This window comes from Daphnia magna, linkage group LG3 (assembly GCF_020631705.1).
Source record: "Daphnia magna isolate NIES linkage group LG3, ASM2063170v1.1, whole genome shotgun sequence".
Lineage (NCBI taxonomy): Eukaryota > Metazoa > Arthropoda > Branchiopoda > Diplostraca > Daphniidae > Daphnia > Daphnia magna.
The window spans coordinates 13,721,406-13,742,473 of NC_059184.1; the positions used below are offsets into that span (position 1 = coordinate 13,721,406).

The 21,068-nt window shown below is 40.9% G+C and overlaps 1 protein-coding gene and 1 long non-coding RNA gene across 3 annotated transcripts; both read left to right on the forward strand.

The window, feature by feature from the left end:
* Window positions 1-107: 107 nt before the first annotated feature.
* On the forward strand, window positions 108-20,986 carry LOC116919040 (tRNA dimethylallyltransferase). 2 transcript variants are annotated; one of them, XM_045171287.1, is made up of 7 exons: window positions 108-295; window positions 3,740-3,877; window positions 4,524-4,867; window positions 10,643-10,787; window positions 14,283-14,401; window positions 19,968-20,178; window positions 20,256-20,986. In XM_045171287.1, the coding sequence occupies exons 1-7, from the start codon at window positions 137-139 to the stop codon at window positions 20,748-20,750; spliced, it is 1,611 nt and encodes a 536-aa protein (XP_045027222.1). In that variant the 5' UTR covers window positions 108-136; the 3' UTR covers window positions 20,751-20,986. The 2 variants fall into 2 exon arrangements, with proteins under 2 accessions (XP_045027222.1, XP_045027223.1); XM_045171288.1 differs by having other exon boundaries at window positions 110-295; window positions 20,298-20,986.
* LOC116919042 lies at window positions 14,418-18,941 on the forward strand. Its single transcript, XR_004391769.2, has 2 exons — window positions 14,418-18,602; window positions 18,755-18,941. It is a non-coding gene; the product is annotated as an uncharacterized LOC116919042 (long non-coding RNA).
* Window positions 20,987-21,068: the final 82 nt, after the last annotated feature.

Genomic DNA, 21,068 nt, shown 5'->3' on the forward strand with positions numbered 1-21,068 from the left:
GATGAACTTATAAAGAAAAAACTAATGAAACAAACGGTACAGTCTGGGGGCAGTCTGAAGGGGGAGCTGCGCGCTAGGCGTTCTTCGATTGTTCTTTTGGAAAAGGGTTTTGTTTTGATCATTTTTCAAGTTCAAGATGGCGGCGCCCGGGTTGGTGAGAGCCACCATGGGACTTTTGAATTCTCGTTTACCGGTGATTGTGGTGTGCGGAGCAACTGGTACCGGAAAATCGAAATTAGCTTTAGAATTAGCTGAGAAATATGGAGGTGAAATCATTAGCGCCGATTCTATGCAGGTATTCCTTCACCTTTTGTACATAACATACGATCGTGAATAAGTCATAACCTCGTTTCGTTTTGTGTCTTATGTATTATTCCGTACCACGTTTGCTACGTCACATTGAGGTGCCGCATTCTTTAGATATCCGTCTCGAGCAAGTCTAGTAGGGTGCTAGGGACTTTGATGCATCACTTTTGAATTGCAATCTACTTCCACGGAATGGAAACAGGTTAAGGTTGTGGTCTAGCCGTGTTAGTTCAACTACCTAGAAGGAAAACAAAGACTACTCGAAACATTTTCTTTTTTTGAAAAGTGTTGAGGCAAAAGAAGAACTAGATCAAAGTCATCTGTTGGCTAGGTCTAGGCCTCAACAACACGTAATGTCTCTTTCGAATGGAATGAGGAATGGACTTGGCCTCTGCCTGTGCTCTCATAAACTCTGACGGAATGCAGACAAGGCCACACACACCAGGCCTGAATTCTTCTCCTTTTTGTTTTTGTTCCAGCCTGCCAGTTTCTCTTTTTTTGGTGTTTTCTTAATGCAAGAGACAAGTCCTCTGTAAAGATTCCAAGGCCTGGAAAAGAAGAGAAACCAGTTTCTTCTGCCTGTGCTCGTTTACGTCACCAGCCTCCTAAATCACGACTTTCAACCTGGAAACTGTATGTGTACTGGGTTTCGACGTAAACGAAAGGAAAACAAAAAAAATCATCTCCTCGCAGTAGAAAGGCCCTTTTTCTTTCCCGAGCCTCCAGACACAGCCTGAAGGAGGAAAAACACGCACCTTCCTTCATTCCGCTTTAACCGTCTCTTCGGATTGTTGTTGTTTGTCCGTAAGCTTTTTTTCTTCTCCTTCTCCCCACACCTCATTCGTTCTGTCTCGCCTTCGTCCGTTCGCCTTCTTCTTCCTTTTATAAAAACACATTTCTTTATATAGAGCGCGTATGCGCTCGTTCTATTTTCAGGTGCGCGCACAGCAAGTTCAATGACTCGACAAGCAGAGCAGGGCGTGGTCCCCCATCTTATCTCTCTTTCTTTTCGCTGGGTCTCCCTTTAAAATAAAAAAAAAGAGTCTGTTTGCTTGGGTTCTTCTTAATTTTTTTTTTGGTTTATTTACTGACTCCCCCCTTCGTCTTGTCCTATACGAATGTAGAAAGGACCAAAAAAATACAAGACAACTGGAGGCAAGAAATTGGATGGTTGTAGAACAACACTAGACTTTTAATTGGATCCTACGATCCGACCTCCCCTCTAGTCATTTCCTTCCTCCTTTTTTTTTCTTCTTAACTTGGAAACATTCCACACTCGTGCCAAAAAGAAAAAAAAGGTTTAAACAAAACAACTTAAAAGAACAAGGTCGGAAAACCGTGTATTTACACAGTGTAAAACTATAGAGGGAGGGGGTTGGTTGTCTGGTGTTGGATTGTACAGTTATGGAATGACAAGTTTATTTCCGACACACAAAAAAAAAATTCAAAAAAATTCGAAAGAAACCCCGAAGAAATAAAAGTCAAGACCGATAGGATCCAAGGTGGAATTTTGTTCGATTCTTATTTTTCTTTCCACGTGAACGGGCCACGTGATGCTCGAGATGTCTATCGCCTGTGTTCTCAATTCATTCTGGCGTCGCAAACACACACACATCCCTGAACAATCTAATCGTGGCGATAAAAATCGAAGCGTTTTAAGCTAGGGCTCGTGTAACGTTACAAATTTGTCACGTAATAAAATTATTGTATGAATATTATCATCCCCGTAGTGTGTGTGTGTGTGTGAGGTATGAGGTATGAGGTATGTCAGGGGGTGGCTTGGGTGACGGTCAAGGACGATCACGCGGAAATCACGCCTCTCCCGCACGACCCAAATGATGCAATCTGTTGGACAAACTGGCGGGAATGTTCGGCTTTGATTAAATTTGGTGTGTGTGTGTGTTAATTAGATTTGCTTGTTAATTATTATTTTTTAAACTTTTAAGTTGAATTTGAAACCTCTTGTCATTAAGGAATCGATTATTCAAACAGATCGGATGACTTTGAGAAAAAAGAGAGGCTTATGGTCTCGGTAGCGACTGACGATCGTGGTGGTCGAATTCGTGACCAACGTCTTTTCTTTTTTTGCGTTCGTGCGGAATTTCCCGACCGCCGTGAAATTTTTATTGTTATTTTTTTTTCCCCGAAGAATTGAAGGATTGAAAGGCGGCGAAAAATTCGTGAGTTGTCTCGCCCTGACCGCAAACAGGCGCTGACCATCCCTGTCCCGCGGCCATTTATTTTATTTTTTTTTTTCGTTTCGTTCAAAAGTCCAATAACCGCGCGGCAATCCGCCAAAATGAAACAGCACGAAACAAAACAAAATGCGCGACTCGATTTAACATATGGGTGTGGCGCCACCTATCACTCTTGTTGATCTCTGGATCCAGTTGTCGATGTAATTGACCAAAACTAAATGTAAATTCTCTCTCTGTCTGTGTACATTTCCCTAATATGTCAACAGCTCTATTCGAATTTCAGTAGAATGGATCTCTTATTTGTTTACCATTTAAATCCATCGTATTCGAAGTCGTGAGAAGAAAAAATTTGCGTTTTTTTAGACTCGTACTCAACGACCCCTGTTTTTTTTTTTCCTATTGATGTTAAGAGACGTGTGTGGTTAGCGAACCGGCCGCTAGTCTACGTGCCAAAGTGCCCTGGCCAATAATGCCCAGGGGCGGCCCAAGGTTGGCTAGCCCTGTGTGGGTTTTCGATTTCACCAAAAAGAAAAAAAGAAAACAGGCAAAGCAGCATAGAAACACAACTGCCCATTTCCATTCTAGTTAAGCCTTTATAAATATATATTTAAAACAAACAAAAAAAAAAGTCCTTGAAAATTCGTGTTTCTTTTTTTCTTTTTCGCTTGTTAATATCTCTCTCTCTAATACCACAGCCTCACGAAATTATCTAATCGGCTGGGGCGGGCTCGGTCAGCCGGGACCCGATTTCATTCAAGGACTTTTTTTTTTTTTTTTTTTGCCTTTGAAACTTGTTGAGGCCTTTTTTTTCGATTCAATTTTTTTGGGCCGTCCAACCTTGTATTGCCGGATTCGGATTTTATGTAATCTATACACACAGAGAGAGAGAGAGACGCAGACATGTGATGTAAGAGTATTTTGGCTTTCTCTGCGTGTGTGTGCGACGTAATGGAGAGAAATAAAAAAAAAGAAAAGAGGCCGCCAACCAAACTCGTCTGTTATCAATCATTTGATGGTGGAATCAATCGAAGACATTGTCGTTTTTTTTTTTTTTTTCTAGATACGTGATTGTGGTTGACAAAATGTCGGCCGCGTTGGCTCTTTTAAATGAGAGGAAACGAAACAAGAAATGATAACAAGTTTGAATGGCCAAATAATGTCGAACGCGCGTACGAGTCGAAAATGGAAATTTGAATATTTGATTTTTAATTAGATATATTTTTTTTTTTTGAAAGATTTATCAAGGATTGGACATCATCACCAATAAAGTCACGTCAGAAGAGCGGCAACTCGTACCGCATCATCTCATCGATTGCGCATCGCCTTTGACCCGGTGGACTGTCGTGGACTTTCAACGCAAAGCCTTGCCCATTGTAAGTTGTTGTCTCATTTTTCCCTCTCTGTCTCGAAAAAAAAAAAAAAAAAAAAAAACTGTGTTTTTTTTCATTCATCTGTTGGGAGGGGGGCACATTTTTGTTTTATTTTGGTAACTTTGTTCCGGCCAGCGTGCCGTTTATCGCTATTCGATATGGTGCCATGTCGTGCAGCACAGCAGCTAGAGCAGCGAAAATCAAAGATAATTGTTGACTCCCGCCGGCTGTGCCATGCAACCGGATGACCTCTGGTTCCAAATGTGTGTTTTGCCGGCGATTCTGAATGGGAAAATACTGTCTGCATCAATGCGCTGAATCAGCGTCTTTCCACAATTTCACCAGTTTTTTGTAAGTGCGTCTCGATTCGAGGTGTGATCCCTTTTCGGTTCAAGGTCCTCGATTTAAAAATAATTGAAACACAAAATAAGACATGGAAACTGATTTTGATTTGTCTCTGTCTGGCCCTTCTCCAATTCCAAGAAAAATGGACGCAGCGGAAAAGTCGGTCGGGATTTAATTTTTTATTTGTTGGTTTTAAATGGACGGATTATTGGCAAATGAACCCAATTCTTCACTAAAAAGAGTAAAATGTTTGTCTATTAATACGAATAAATGGTTCGTTTTCTCTTATGTGTGTGTGGGGCAGATTGATGGCCTGTTGCGAGACGGCCGAGTTCCAGTCATCGTCGGCGGGACGCATTACTACATCGAGTCGTTACTATGGAAAGTGTTGCTGGACGACGATGGCGGTGAGCAGACGGCACGGCCGCTCCTCTACGAGCGGGACGAACAGCTGCGCCGCGAGCGTCCACTTTGCGCCGCCCAAAGTGACGATGACGAGCAACTCTTGAAATTGTTACGTTTCGATGATGGATCGGACGGGCCGCAATTGCAACACTTGACCAGCGGACGACTTCACCGGCTCTTGAACAAGGTCGATCCCGTTATGGCCGACGCCATTCACCCGAACAATCGGCGCAAAATTGTCAGGTAAAAACAAAAGGACATTTTATTTTTTTTAATTTAATTTTTTGAAATATGATTTCATGTGTGCGCATGTGTGACGATGAAAGGGGGGGGGGCTAAGCAAATGACCGGGGCTTTCCCTAGCAAATTTGCATATTTATCGAATCAATAGTACATACAGCGTTTGAATAATTTTATTTGCCGTGACACGTAGTGTGCCTATAAACGAGTTTGGGAGTTGTCGGAAGGAATGCTCCACTAGGTAAAGACAAACCCGTTTCTCTTTTCTTTTTTAAAAATTTAAGGTGACGATTTAAAAAAATAATAATAAAATAAAAAAATTGGGGGGTAGAGAGAAAAACAAAACAAAAACGGGAAATAAAAAAAGAAAAACAAATGAAAAACGAGATGCTGGCACGTAGACGCGTAACATACAAACACTATATAGGAATAGCTGAATATGGTTGGTTCCTATCGTTGTTGTTCTTCTTCTCTCGCTCCAAAAGGAGGGGAAAGGCACATTTTGTGCCCCAGTATATGTGTATCTGTCAGTATAATTAAGACGTTGAAATTGAAGGGCTTTGCTTCTGCTGTTGTCAACTGAAATTGATTGAAAAAAAAACAAAAAAAAAACAAAACAAAAGAATTAAAATAAATTCCAAGGCTCTGTGTGTTGGACGGACTTGGTGAAGGGAAAGTCTTAAACTGAGAAATGGAGGGTGGGGTGGGGGGGGCATAACCCGCAGAATTCGAAACAGGTTTCTTTTTTCTTCTTCTTCTTTAAGAAACAAACGGAGTTTTAATTTTTTTATAAATTCAGTGATTCCATTTCGAATTGAAAACACGAAAATCCTTTTTTCTCTTCGGAGATACAAGAAAATACGCATTTGAATTTGGTCTTTATTCCCCTCTCCCCCCAAAATTCTTCTTCCGTTTCGAAATCGATCTCTTCTCTCCCCCCCTTTTTTTTGCCTCGTGCGTCTCTCTGTTGTTTCCCCCCCCCCTCCCTCGTTGGCAATTGCGACAGTCCCGAACGCGTATCGGGAGACGCCTCTCCCCTTTTTTCTGGCCGTCCCATTTGAGTTTTCTACTATTTTATTTTTTCCAAGTCGGAAAGTTTTGGCGCGCAAACTTTCGAAAAAGGAAAAGTTTACTTGCAGACGAAGAGTTTTTTTTTTTGGTTTTTTTTTACGCCAAACTCCGTATGTTCCACGAATATATACGACCGAATAGCGCGTAAGAAAATCCGATTTGAATGGCCGTCTACTCGTGTAACGATCCCAAACTTTTTTTTTTGTTCTCCCTCCATATTTTTTGGGGGTGGGTGTGTGCAAGTTCCATCCGGCCGGAATGACCAAAGAAAAAAAAAAAAAAAAATTGGTCTAATATCTAAATTATTATTATTATTATTTTCTTTTCCCATGGTATATAAACCAACCCCCTCCTGGAACACACACACACCCTGAAGCCGGAACGCCGATGGCGTCTTCCCTCTTTCCGTAAGAAGAAATTAAGAATCTATAGATGGCCGATGTTATATTTGTGAAGCTAATACAACAATAGGGGGGTGGGGTGTGGAATAGAAGAGAAGAGTGGAGAAAAAGATAATACATATCCGGAATAGTGGTGAAGAAAAATATGAAAATAAGCTAGGGACCGTATAGGTCACACTTCCGCCTAGTTTCCGCCGCCCCCCACTTTTTCTCTCTCTCGGACCACTTTAGCACATTAAAAGTGTGCGCCCCACACACAATTTCCAGTCACTTTCAACCGCGACCAATAACGATTTGGTGTGAGTGTGTGACCATCTTTGACGCGGGCGTCCAGCGCTGCATTAACGTTCCAAATGTATTTTGCCTCTCGTCGTCGTCGTTGGGGGGAGTATTAAGGAGAGGAAGAGGAGATGGTGTGTGTGTTTTTCTCCGAATCTATAAGGAAGCGGATCAATTGGGTTGATGCCATGGAACGCGCACGTTCTCGGAAAAAAGAAACAAAACCGAAATAGAATTTATGGAAAATTTGATTATTTTTTTTTGTTTTTTTATTTTTTTTTTAAAGGCAACATTCCTATAGAGGAGGAGGGGGGAGGAACAATGGGGAGCGTCTGACAAACACGCAGCTCGCGTTTCATCTTCGTTTTGGAAAATCGGGTTTTTTTAAATCTGTTTATTTCTTTGCTTTTTATTTACGAGAGCCGGCTAAAGTGGTAGAAATTCGGTAGGATGATGACGGACGGTCGGATGTTTCAAGCTAACGATGCTGACCTTTCGTAAGCCTCCCCCCCTCCCCTAAAAAAAAAAAAAAATGGAGAACATTTCATTGCTTACTACCCCAATAGGTTTGAGAAGGGGATGGAACGATTCAAACTTGGCTGTACATTTTTCGTTTATTTTTACCTTTGAATTTAAAAAAGAAAGAGAACAATTCGCCCCCCTCCCTTCCAAGTGTGTATGGCCCGAGGAATGATGTCATTGCCGCTGATGATACAACTGGAACGCACCATGTGATTTTCTTTCAAGGCCATTTTTTTTTTCTTGTAGGTAGCCGCAATTTATTTCGAATTACTTACAACCGTTGTTTCTTACTAGGGGCAGGTAGGTTGCATACACGTCTCGTATTAACGAGGGTTCCACTAGAAAATTATCTTTGTGTGTGTGGATCGCGTGAGTCTCATCCAGCGCGTTCTCCCTATTTTTCTTAGCTTCTTTTTTTTTTTTTTTTTTTAAAGGAATAAAATGTAATAGAGGGTTTGTTCTTTGATGGAGAGGGGGTTTCATAGACTTACTGTTGCTCCCGGTCAGGGCCGTCCTCACCCCGCAACACAATTTTTGGCCCCATTTCGTTGGTTTTTTACTCGGTTGGTTTCCTTTTTGTGAGTGTGTTCGTTCTAACGGACGTGTATGCAAAAACAACGGGAGATTGATATGCAAATATGGGGTTTCTTAAAAAAAAAAAAAATGTGTGAGAAAAAGAAACTGCTCTTTTTGTCCTCTCGCCATTAGGGAACAATGTTCTCTTATGTTCGCTAAGCCGTGCGGACGGATATACAACGACCCCATAAAGAACAGCAGATGCCAAAAGAGCCGAGAAAGAGAAAAAACACGTTGCAATCAAAATCAGTAGATTGTCAATCATTCCGTGACTTTGTCTCGTTCTGTCTGACTTGCCAATTTGCATAAAACACTCAGTTTGTTCTCTTTCTCCCTTTGGCTCTCGCGCAGCTCCCCCGTCTGCTCCTAGCAACAAGAAAAGAATATCTTGCGTGACCAGCTCTATGTAGAGTTGTTTTAAAAATATGTTGTTGTTTTTACTATTTTCGAAAATTTATTTTGCCTTTTATTTTCTAAAATATTTTTTTCTGATAAAATCGAATGTCTTTGTTTTTTTGTAAGAAAATATTCCTACTAGTTGATCAACACGGCCCCCGCTTGTACGCAAAAACAACACAGCCGTTACGTATTCCCTCGTCCGTTCAATCATAAAAAAAGGGCCATTTCTTACCAGAGGAAGGGGGGGAGGGGGATGGTTTACCAAACAAAAATGTGTAGATGCTAATGTTCTTCTTTCTCCCCTCTCTACCTGCCTCCATTTTTTTTTTCTTTTTTTTGCTTTATGTTTTTAAATATGCACCTCCATGCTCGACATTCTTTGGCTGTCAAATTTTTTTTTTCAAAAATCAAGTGTTTTTTTTTTGGATTTTATACGTGCTCGTTTTGGTTCTTCACCCATTTTTATTTTTAAGTGAATGTGACAGTTTTCTCCGCCCTCCGAAAAAGAAAAAAAAATGCGTTTAAAATTGCAAACAATCATCGCGAAGGAGGGGGGGGATTTGAATTATTTGGGATTGTAGATCAATAATTGAAAAATGATTTGCAGGAATTTAAAACAAACAAAACACACATTCGTGACTTTTGCTTTTTCGTCCCTTTAAAAAAACAAAAAACAAAAATATTTTGATCAACAATTCAACTCACGTAAACATAGGGGGGAGGGGGAATGTTTTTTTTTTAAACATTGAAGCCCATTGTTGCCAGCGGTATTAACCGTTAAAGAGATTCTTTTTTTTTTTCATCTTGTTTTTTATCGTTTAATTTCAAATGGAGATGAAAAATAAAAATGCCTTGATTGACGGCGAGTGCATTTTATTTTTCAAAATGGCATTCTCAAACATTTCAGCACATTCTCTTGTTTACCTCTACGATTGTGCAACAAGTTCTAGGGGGAGGGGGGAATAGGGGAACAGTCGAAACAGTTTGTGATGGAGCAACGAGTGTAGGTCTCTCTCTTTTGCTTTTTTGCCGAGATAGACGTGAGGTAGACCCCAAACCTTTTCTGTTGTCTGGACGAGCCAGACGGCACACAAATTACCTGATTTTCTTTTCTACGATATTTTATTTTTTTTTTTATTCAGACAGGGGGGGATGCTTTGTTAAACCGGTTTATTTTTTTCTTTTCTTCCCCCATATCGATTGTATTTAAGAAACATTCCTTGTCTATCGGATTAAATTGTAGTTTAATCGCGCATTTTGATTTTATTTTATTTTTTAAATAGGGAACTGTTTCCCTTTTTTTCTTCCTGAAAAACTGACCACAATTTAAATCGGATTTCTTTATAATTCGCTTGGAAAAGGGGAGAGAAAAAACGCATTTAAAAAATCACGTGTTTTTTCGGTTCGCTCCATTTATTTAAAAATAATAACATTTAAAAAGAAAAAGAAAAGGTTCCGGATATACACAGACAGAGGAGAAACAGGAAGTGTCGTGTATGTGTTGTCCTCGACTAAATATAGTTTTCTTTTTGTGCGTGTATGTTGTTGTAGTTGTAGTTGGTTAGTTTCCAAATGAGAATCAAATGAATTCCAGTTTTAATCTTATTCTACTAGTACAATAACATCTCCCCCTTTTAACAGCGGGTGGGGGGGGTTGAGATATTCATAGAAGATTTCGGATTAGTCACGCTGACATGCATCGAAAAATTCTTTCATCTCCCTGGTTTGTTGTTTCTTTCTTCTTTTTACCTTTTTAAGAAACTAGTTTTATTTATTTATTTTTAAACTCGCACTAATCGCATCAACTTCTCGTCTTTTCGGCGGCGTGTTTCTTTTCTTATCGCAGGGGGGGGGGGAGAGACGCTTCTATCAAAAATAAAATTCTGCTTCTATCGAGCAACACACCCGCGTTAAAAGGGTGTCGTGTGTGTGCGCGCAAACAATCGCCTTAAATCGCATTTTTGTTTGATTTTTTTTAAAGAAGAGCCGTATAGACACCGTGGCCCAGGTGTGTACGTCAAGGTGTGTGTATAATCTCATTACGTGGGGTTGATGCAGAACAATTGTATTTACACGCCTTGAAATATGGCGATGCGTTTTGTTTCTTTGCTACTCTCTAAAGGAAACGACACAAAGAAGACCCGTTGTTGTTGTTGTTGTTGGTTACGTAATGCAAAGGCTGTTGTTGTTAATCTCCTGACGTCACACCTGGAAATGGATTTCTTAAAAAATTCCGCTCTACTAGTCCCCCCCTCTCCCCCTTCATTAGCATTTAATAAAAGCTAATCAAACTGTTTGGGTGCGTTGTCTATGCGCGTTAATTGGAGCGTGAACTGCTTTTGAATAATAATAAAAGAAAAAAGGGCGGGAGATTTAAAATTTGAAATGTTATTGGACTATTCAATTTGTTGTTGTGTGTGCGTCTAAAAGCGGAGAAGAATAGAAGTGAACTAATAATAATTATTTTTCTTTTTTCTTCTTTTCTTCTTTTCATCCCCCCGGCGTGTGACGTGCACGAACGAACGGGCAGGTCACTTCAAGCGTGGCAACAGCACGGCCGACCCCATAGCGAGTTGCTCCGATCGCAACGGGACTCTGAGGGAGGCTCAACGCTGGGAGGTCCCCTCCGCTACGATGCCGACCGAACGCTCATCTTCTGGGTCCAATGTCAACAGGTAAAAAATAAATAAAAAATGCTCATAAATTCAAATTCAGCTACTTGAAGATCCGATGCGTAAACTGCGCTTGGCGGGAAATTCGAAACTTTTGAATTGAAAACAATCGGGGAACAAAAAAACAAAACAAAAAGGAAAGCTTTTTGATGTTGGGCAATCGGTGGCTAATCGGTTTTGAGCGAATTTCCTAGTCGAAAAGAAAAAAGAAAGGAAATGAAGGCGAACACAAATCGTATCTGTCGCTGTTGCTTTTTAAGGAGAGGTTTCGACTGTTTGTTTTATCTATTTATAGGACTTGTAACGACATTTTGGCTTGAGTCAACTAGAAGCCAACGAATGCGAATTATCGTGTCGGTTGATATTTCGTTTGTTTCTTTCATTTCGGAAGGGTTTTTTTTGCTACCATTTGTACGCGAAAAGAGAGGGGCTGCCGTCGGGTGGGAATCGCATGTCGCTCGTGAGCAGACACGATTTGTTACTTAGCGGAGAGCGTGAGCGGCTTCCTCGTTTGTGTGTGTGTGTGTGTCTATCAATTTTTGTCGTCTATTTATAAGTACAAAACATGTGGAGAACAGGGAGAAATCAAAGCGACTCGACCCGAAACACACAAAAAAGTGGAATGCTTATGGTAATCGCTTGGTGCTGTCTTTGTCAGCACCTTACATGGCGATGTCACCTTGGCGAGGTTTAAAAAAAAAAAACAATAATCTGTTGCGTGATATTGAGGTGAATAAATATCGAATTAGTTTGAATCGATTCATATGTCAATTGAAATGGCGCTGCATTTCAAATTTGCCGCCCTTTTTTTTAATTCAAAAAAACAAATTGGACCGGAGGAGTAAAAAAATTGGCATTTAAAAATAAAATGAGGAAACTCTGGGGAATCGAAATCTCGTTAACTAAAAATAGAAGAATAAATAAAACGAACGCACACAAAAAAGAAATGCTATTTTTCACGAGACGGCCAAGTCTGCGTGAGACGGTTCACGTCCTTGGAGGGTCTCTTCTAAACTCGTTGGGGGCGTCGTCTGAACGAGGCGCCGATCGTCGTGAAAATACGGAAATAAGAATTTGGCCTCTACGTTGGCCAAATAGGAAAACCAAAAATAAAAAAAAAAATAATTTGACTCAACTCAACGGTGTGGCACTGTCTCCAAGAGGCATCGGCGTCCGTCCCGTTTCTCTCTGACGGGCCACAGCGCAGTGCGCCGAATTAAAAATAAAAAAAGTTGTTCTTGGAACGGCCCATTTTTTCGCTGACAGTGCGGGGGATCCAAGTTCAACCACCCAGACACTCTCCGAAATGTTTTAACTGTGGGGGCTGTTCGATAACTAAACTTCTTTTCTTGGCCTTGCGCATCGTTGACGACGTCCGTCCTCTCTCTCTCTCAACACGACAGGCTAATCAAGACGTGTGTGTGCCATTACGACATTGCACAACTAGTTGCGTCTGCAAGAGGACGAAGCGAATACTTCAGGACACGTTTAAAAACATTTTTGGTTGTTTGGAGGAAGACCTAACGGCCACCTTTATGGCATCGTAGACGAGAGCCGTTGGGCGCGCGCAACGAAGAGATGATGCCATCTGGTTGTTGATGGATGCTCCTGTTTGTCTATGGTGACGTTTCTTCTTTCCGTCTTGAGGGCAGGCAACTGACGCGCGAAAGAGAAATGTTGTTTCACGGCCAAGCGAAGGTTGGCCACTTGAAAGGATTCGTGGTTAACAAGACGATAGACGAGAAATGAGAATGAAATCGGATATGATTTTCTTCCTGCGGAAGCCAAGAAGTTAACCAAAAAATGATAAATTTAAGTTACTGTTGTTGTTGTTTTTTTGCGCGCTCAAACTGTGCCACCTCTTTTCAAAAATTTAAATTTAGAAAATAAAAAAGAAAAATTGTCAGTCAACTCGGTTGGAACTCTTTGACGATGGGGAAGGGGGAGGAAGTGGTCAATAATTTTGTTGTTTTTCTTTCTTGAATTTGTTAGTCCTTCCCTCCCCGTCATTTTTTGTTTGTTAAAGGGACAGACTAACAAAGAGGCAAAAGAATCATCATGGCTTCTCTGTTCTCTTGTTTCCAAAGAGCGGCGGACGAGCGCTTCGAAAATAAGTTGGGATAGTGGTGGCGTGTGTAAGTGTGTGTGCGCGCATGTTCCCGTCTGCTTAACACGAAAGATTATGTAGACGACAGTAAAGAGGGGGGGATTAGACAAAAGGTAAACGGATACGATGTGTACACGATATTGAATGCGTTTGGTAGCAAGACGCACAAGAGTTGGCAGTTTCAAAAAGAAATGAATTTCTTTATTTATGTGCTGGGGATGATGGGGTAGTAGATTTTCTTATGAATATTGAAACCAGTGCTTTTTTTATGGGGGGGGGAGGCCGGCCTTCCTGTTTTCTAAATGATCAGGAAGAAAGAAAGAAAAAAAAAAGAGGAAATGATGAAATTATTGAATGTTTTGTTTTGAGGAGCTACTGAAATTGATTGGTTTGTGTTTTGGGGGGGTAGAAAGCAGACCGCAGCTGCCGAAGTCAATAAAAAAATAAAATGGAGGGAAATCCGCCAAAGTCCAGTTTTTTTTTCCCGGGTTTTCAGCTACTGGTAGTCCGTAAATTTCATTAATTAGAACGGTCGTGCCTTCGTTAAAGGCTAAGAGAAAAGAAAAAAAAAAGATGGACGTTATCGTAGCAGGGCGGCAACCATTGCGCCAAGGCTAAGAACCGAACAAAAAGAGAAATGAATTAATGATTGGGTTCCGTCTCATCCATCAACTGATTAACGCGGCCCCATAAATCGATAGTTTGAACAAATCAAATAAAAAAAAAACAAATGAAACTGGCCGTGTGCGTTTTTGATTGACGGGCGAACAAAGTCGCATCGGCTAAAAAAAAAAATTTCCGAGGCGTCGCTCCTCTTTGTTCCTCATCACCTTCGCGACGACTTTTCCAAAAAAATGTTGAATTTCCCTTTTTTTTTTCAAATTTTTTTCATTTCAATTTTCCAATGTTAACGAAGATTTAAAAAAACAAAACAAAACAAATAAAATGAAAACTATGTGTGTTATCCGTCTCTTACGTGACATTCGTCGGAATGCTGTCGCGCCAAAACAATTTCAAACTTGACTTAACTCGATTTGAATAATGACGCTCGGGAATTCAACATATTTTTCCTTGATGAAAAATGAAAATGAAATCAGGCAGCGAGATGAATCTGATTTTTGATTGCAATTAACTTTTTCGGTAGAAAAAAAAAAAGCGGATGACTGATGTAATAATGTAACCGAGGAAATGTTTGCAGAGGGGGCCCCCCTTCGGCCATCAGCTCCCGATCAATCAGACGGTCGAATGGTGTTATTTATATGCGTGACTCTTGGTGCTCGATTTTGTCTTGTTTTCTATTTTTTATTCTTTTCGTAACAAAAGAGAACTGACCTCTTCAACTTCTCCCTTTTTTTTTTTTTCTTCTTTGGTTTTGAATAAATGAATTCCAGGAGGTGCTGGACCGTCGACTAGATGCCCGCGTGGATGACATGATGTCTCGCGGCCTTGTAGACGAATTGGCTGATTTCCATCAACTCTACAACGCACGGCGCCTACAAGACCAGATCAAGTAGGTAACAGTCTCCATGTGATTTCTTTTCTTTTAAATATTTGAAACTAGACTAGAATAGAATTGTTTTCGGACTTTGTCCGTTGGGGAAAATAATCATCAACAACCGTCATTAGTTATGATGATTACGGTCGGGGAGGGGCTGCTGTTCTTATTTTCTTTTTTTGGTTTGAATTATTTCTTGTTAAATCGGCACCTACCGGCCTTTCTTGTAAATTGGTGAAGGACAGGTTGTGCCATTTAATTGTTTTAGCGCCAACGTTCTGGAATTTCACCTGATTGGGCCAATTGAAATTGCGCCATCAACGCAGTTGGCCACTTTGACGGCAACGAATGTCGTCCATTTGCAATTCAAATGGCGCTCCGTTTTTCCTGTTTTCTCTTTGGACTTGATCCGTTTGCTTTTGAGACGTACACGCAGTGGTGCCACCTCTGATGACTTTTGCTGTTTTTTTCTGATTATCACTCTTGTTTTTTCTCTAGTGAATCAGACACAAGACGACCAAAGTTATTTCCTTTTGCACATTGAAATAATACAAAAAAAATGACTGTGGGTGGTAGAATCGTGAAACGCAAAACGTTGGTACTAAAAAAAAAAAAAAAATCAACCGGACTCCTGGAACACATTTTTTTGTTTGCTTCCTCCTCGTTTTTCTTTAATGGCCGGGGTGTACTTGGAAGAGAATTAACGATTGTTTAGGAGCGCCTTTGACGAAACTTTGCATTCTTAGTTGCTGCCTCTATTGCGCAGCATCCATTTTCAATGACGCTTGTCGCGTTCAGGGGGCAATATGTCTCCATCTCTCTTTTGTTTAGAGTCGCTTTTCAGTTTTCCTATTTCCCTTCACGTTTCAGCTGTTTTGTACAGTCACCATTTTTTTGTTTTGTTTGTTTTGTTTCATTCCTTTAGTCAGATAAAAAAATAAAAATAAGAACGTTCTTTTTATTTAATTGTGTGGGTCATTTGGCCCGTCTCTCGTCCAGCCGGAACGATTCGTTGCCGCCATTGCGGTCCCGCCGCTCTTCAGCTTTCTTCCGTTGACATTTCCCTTTTTTTTTTTTTGGGTGTTTTTTAAGGGGGTATGAGCGTTAAAAATAGCGAAGTTAAAAGGAATTGTACAAAAGCTCTGCAATGAAACGCAGAGTGATGTATGCGAGAGGGGGGGAGCAGCAAAAAATGCGAAAACGTGTGTTCCGTCTTCGTGGGACGTTGTATGCGTAATAGTTAATTTAAAAAAGAAAAAGAAAAGAAAATAGTGGTACGTGCGCGCGAAATGCAATTTTTTTGTTTGTTAAGGATACACCTACACACGTTGAGAAGTGAGCGCCAAAAATGTTGCCAAATGGGACCGATTCCAAGTTTTGGGCTCTTTTTGGGCCCGTCCCGATCCCATGGATCGCCGAGTGTAGTGACCTCTTTCTTTTTTGTTTTGTTGTTATTCTTTCGTTTATACTACACTCCTACACCCATTTTTTCTCAGCTATAACCGGTAACTTTATTAATTTTTGTGCTGGTTTGCGCAAAAGAAAATGATGGAAATAGTTCCGAGAAAACAAAAAAATGGAAGAGAAGGCGGCTGACGTTCAATCAAGGCCTCGTCCCCTCTTGGCTCACCTTGAACATAAATTAAATTCATCTTTTTTTTTTTTAATTTTTCAACAGCTGAGATAAATGAAAAAGAACGGCCATTTCACTTGTGGGTACGTTTTAAAAAAAATCCCTCCATTTTTTTTCTCTAGTTCCGGTACTTTTGTTTAAAACATAAACGGGAGTAAACGAAAATATGAACCATACGCGTCGGCCTTGATAGTCAAGGGCTTCACCCACATAATCGTTTTCGTCTAGCCTTATATTACGTAACAGAACGTCCAATTTTTGTTTTTTAAAATTCAAGAACGCGCGTGAAAAAGAGGATTATGAATAGACTCCCCCCCCTTCCCTTTTTTTATTTATTTATTTTTTATTGCTATGATAAATAAAAACAAAAATTGACGAGTGTTCCCGTTGTCGCCTCGGTTCATCCTCCATGTAATATGATCGATCACTATCGATCTAAAAAAAAAAAAAGAAATGTCACCGCAGAGTTTCGATCCTGCGTCGGTTCGTCCCGGGCTCCCCTTCGGTTCTCCCGCATTGGCTCATGCGCCGCACCGCCAGACATTCGTTCGTCTAGGCGTCCGTACCCCGTGACTTGAATGTCACGTGACTCGGCAACGCACCACAGTATTTTCCCTCTTTCTTTCTTTCTTCTTGGTATTATAACAGAAGGCAAAAAAAAAAAAGAAAAAGAAAAACTGGCGGATAAGCATAGTTTGCTGGCGCGTTAGCCAAGCGAAACACAACTGTGAAAGGGAGTTTCAGATAGAAGATAGGAATACAAAAAAATGGGGCCGACTCACGAAATGCGAAACTTTTTTTTTTGTTTTTTTGTTTTTTGTTTTTTCGTTATATAAAACAACAACAGCTGTTTGTCACCATACAGACGATTACTATATACCATGCGAGCCGTCTAGTATGTAGAGTGTTTTTGGTCGAATGCGTAACACCTCTTGTCCCGAAAATAGCTACCGAGCCTACCATTACCAAGAACGGGAAAAAGAGAAGGGGGGAGAGAGAACACAACTGGCGGGAAAATAAAAAAAATGCAAAAATGTTTGAGAGGAGGAGGGAAAGCTATTCATTTTTAATCTGAAGGCTTCTGCTTTTTGTTTGGTTTGTGCTTTTTCGCGACTATCAGCTTTTTAGATACGTTGTTATGATAGGGGGGGACTTAACCATCGATCGGTTGTTGCGGAAGACGTCATAATAAATAAAGAAAACTCTTTGACTTGATAGTTGTAACCTTGGCTTCGGCCAGTGTCGATTTTTTTCCTTAGCTCTTGCATAACATCGCCATAGAGTCTGTTTTTTTTTATTTTATTTTTTATATCTGTTATGCGCACATCGTAGAGACTAGAGGCCTTACGTTGCCAAGGACAACCTCTATTTGGCATTGATCAAGTCGAAGGTTTTTTCTTCCCCTTCCCCCCTTTTTTTGGGGGGGGGAGGGTGTTAAATGGAATGCGTTTCCTTCTTGTTGTTTTCCATTCCTGACGCTAGAGGCTTGCCAGCTCGATGGCCAAGTGACTGTAGCAATTGGATGTGGAGACTTGAAAAATCCTTCGTTTATATAATACGTGAAGGCCGACGCCATTGTTTATTACGTCCATCGTGCTCAAACTAAAAACTCCCGCCACCCCCCCTCTCCCCTCGTGTATTTATTATTTATTTTTTAAGGATTACACTAACCGACGCAAGAAGGGAAATAAAATTTAAAAAAAAAGAGAAGGGTACGAAGCAATGAACATACGAGCGTAGACTCATTTTCTATGGTGTCTGTCTGGGACTGGCCAGACTGTAGCGCCGTTAGACGTCCTTGGATGTTTTGCGCGACGTCGACGCTAGTGGCGCTAGTCTACTGACATGTACAAGTCAAGCCCATTTGCAAACAGCTGCGTTTTTTCTGCTAATTGTCAGCTTTGTTAGGCTACAATGATGATGTCACTTTGGAATTTTTTTTCTTTTCAAAGCAAAGGTTTCCCTGAATCCATTCTTTCCAGAAGGGGGGAGGGGGAGCAAAGGTGTTGCATTTTTTTAAATTTTTGAATTTTAATATATGCCTCGACGTTATTGGATCTTGGGATCAGCGTGAAGCCGCACCGATGTTCGTCAATCTTACGTTTTGTAATGTGTCGTTGTGGACGTCTGCCAAGAAAATACGACGGTCGTTACTGCACGAAATAAAAAAAAAAAATTACCCCCCCCCCCGTCTTTCCCGAAATAAAAAATCGATATCTGTGCGTGTCTAGCTGATATCTCGGTAGTCATGTGACTATTCTTTTACGACTTGTGTAAGGGGGGCGAGTGGGGAGGGGGTCAGAGGGATTGGGTATTCACGAAGACACCCCCGGCCCCTCCCTTCGTAAGAGCCGGATCGATTACACAGCCAGTTTTCTTTAGTTTTTTTGATTAGAGAGAAAGAATCGATAGCCCGTCTGTAAAACTTAAATATTCATTCGAGACAGGTGACTATTTCGTTTAATCTTTTTTCTTATTTTTTTTATTACCTGTCTACTGCGCTTCTTTTCTCGGTGGAAGGGAATGAATTATTGCGCACTTTTACTTGTCGTCGTCTGCTTCCATGGCCGCGCATCGTCTTAGGTGGGTTCCAGAATTAGATATGTATATGTGGCGCGTCTCTTTATATTTTTATTCTCCAAAAAAATAGAAGAAGAAAAATGTCTTTTTTTGTTTTGTTTTGTGGCTCTTTTTTTCTTTCTTTCTTTCTATCCAAACGCTTTTTCTTTTTCCAGACTGTCGGGAATGTTGGTCTGACGACGTCCTCCCGTGAACGACTCCGGGAAATTCCTACGAGGAAGTAATCCATTTTTGGGAGGTGGGGGTTAGAAAAAGAGCATCTAAACTCAAGCGAAAAAAAAAACGAACGAAAAGAAAGACACCGTAAAAGTTCCCTCCCGTAGAAAGATATGTGAAATAAAATTTTTTTAAAAAAGAGAGAGAGAGAAACCAGACGGGAGAATTCACATAAGAAAAAAAATGACTTGGAAGAGCCCTGGTGGCCTTCTTTCATTTTTTTTTTATTACTTAACTGACGGCCTACTTATTCTGAAAAGGTTTGATAATCCCTGCGCGAAAAAAAAAGAAATTGCCCTCCGTGTGATTCAATTTGACGTTTTCTCTTTCGGCCCCTACCGTAGAGTACTTTAAATAAAGGGAGGGGGTGATAACCGCATCTATTCAACGATTTAACAGACCGGCAGTTCCCCCCCACTACCCGCAAGTCTCTTTTTAATTTCTTTCTCTCCCTGTTTCGGCTGCTCTGCGGCGTTGTTCGCCAATTGCCCGCAATCACGTGGCAATGGCGTGCACGCTCCCGTCATAGTACTACCACTACTACTACTACTACTACTACCACCATCACCCCCCTACTTCCTACTATTACTACTACTACTACCACTCACGTCCTATGCGCTAGCGTCTGCTATTGAATGTTACGCGCGAAAAGACACGCGGGATGACGTTCGTGTTTTTGTTTGTAAATTTAAATTTTTTCATTCTCAAGTTTACTTTTGTTTTTTAAAGTTGGGGTGGGTCTGGTGAATTTTGTTTGCGTTCTGTTGCGAAACGAAAGTTTCGATCCGTACGTTTTCTTTTTTTTTAGGGGAAAAGGAGGTTCTGTTTTTCTACTTGTCGTCACTCGCGATCGTTTGAAAGAAGGAATGTGTAAGGTTAGCGACAGAGAAAAATGAATTGTAGTAAAAATGATTATTTTCGTCGTAAATCAATCGACAACGATCAAAAACGGAGAGGAAATAAAAAAGAATGTATAGATTTAGTTGGGCGTATTCCACGTCCCGCGTCATCCTCATCAAAATGAAAAAAATTCTTCATTCTTGTTTTTCTTTTTTTTGTTTTGTTTTGTTTATTTTGTCAAATATTTTTCGGCTTCTTCGTTTCGTCCTGAATTGGAAATGGGTGAAAACAAAAAAACATATATAAATCAAGAGAGCCGGATTACACCATCGGCATTTTCCAGTCGATCGGATTCAAAGAGTTTCACGAGTACCTCGTGCTGCCATCTAACGAGCGAACGGAAGACGTTGGAGGTCGTCTGCTCCAACAGGGCGTGGAAGCCCTGAAAATAAGGACGCGGCGCTACGCCCGCAAACAGATTAAATGGATTGTCAAGCGTTTCCTTCAACAACCCGATCGCCAGGTGATTATCGATATAATACATTTCTTTTTATGTTGTCTATCGATTCAAGAAAGTTGATAACTCAAAAACAAACGGAGGTATTTCTATTTTGTTTGCATCCTATTCAACAACAATTGCAGGTGCCTCCAGTGTATGGACTAGATGCCACGGATGTGACTGACTGGAACGAGAAAGTCAGGGATGTCGCTTTTCGAATAGTGGATTCGTTCAGCTCCGGCGACAGTGGCAGCGAGGCTGCAGCCGATGAGATGCAGAATGAACGCCCCAAGCCGTTGGCCGTCGCTGGAACGTCTTCGCGAGAAGAGCAAACATCCTTTCACTGCCCGCTCTGCGATAAGGTGACGGTCGGCCAGCGCCAGTGGCAAGAACACGTCCGCAGCAACCGACACCGCAAACTGGTCAAACGGGCAGCCGATGGAGACGGCCTCGACCAGCCAAATCCTAGACGACATAAAAGAAGACCAGATACAGATGGAACAAATGCCGGGTCGAAAACGTCTCTGACATGCGAACAGCAGCAGCAGCAGCAGCTACCACTACAAATAGATCCTGCTACCCTTGTACAAGAGTAGCAGACAAGAAAACAAAAATATAGATACCGTTAAGTCAAAGTCTTAAAAAAAAAAAAAGAGGCCGCGTTTAATGATCGCTTCCCCTTTTTCTTGCGTGTCTGTGATCTCATTTACCGTCTGACTGGCAAACGTTCGCACAATAAAAAGTCGAACTAATGATAGTCAATTGTGTTGGGAGCATTTCGAAACGGAATCGCGGTAAAATATAAGAGTCTACACAGACAATGCAATTCTAATGTGTCTTGAATTTTCCTTTTTATTTGTTTATTTTTTCTTAATAGTTAGTTTCGCCCGAACAGAGCCGCTGTCCTGATGTAA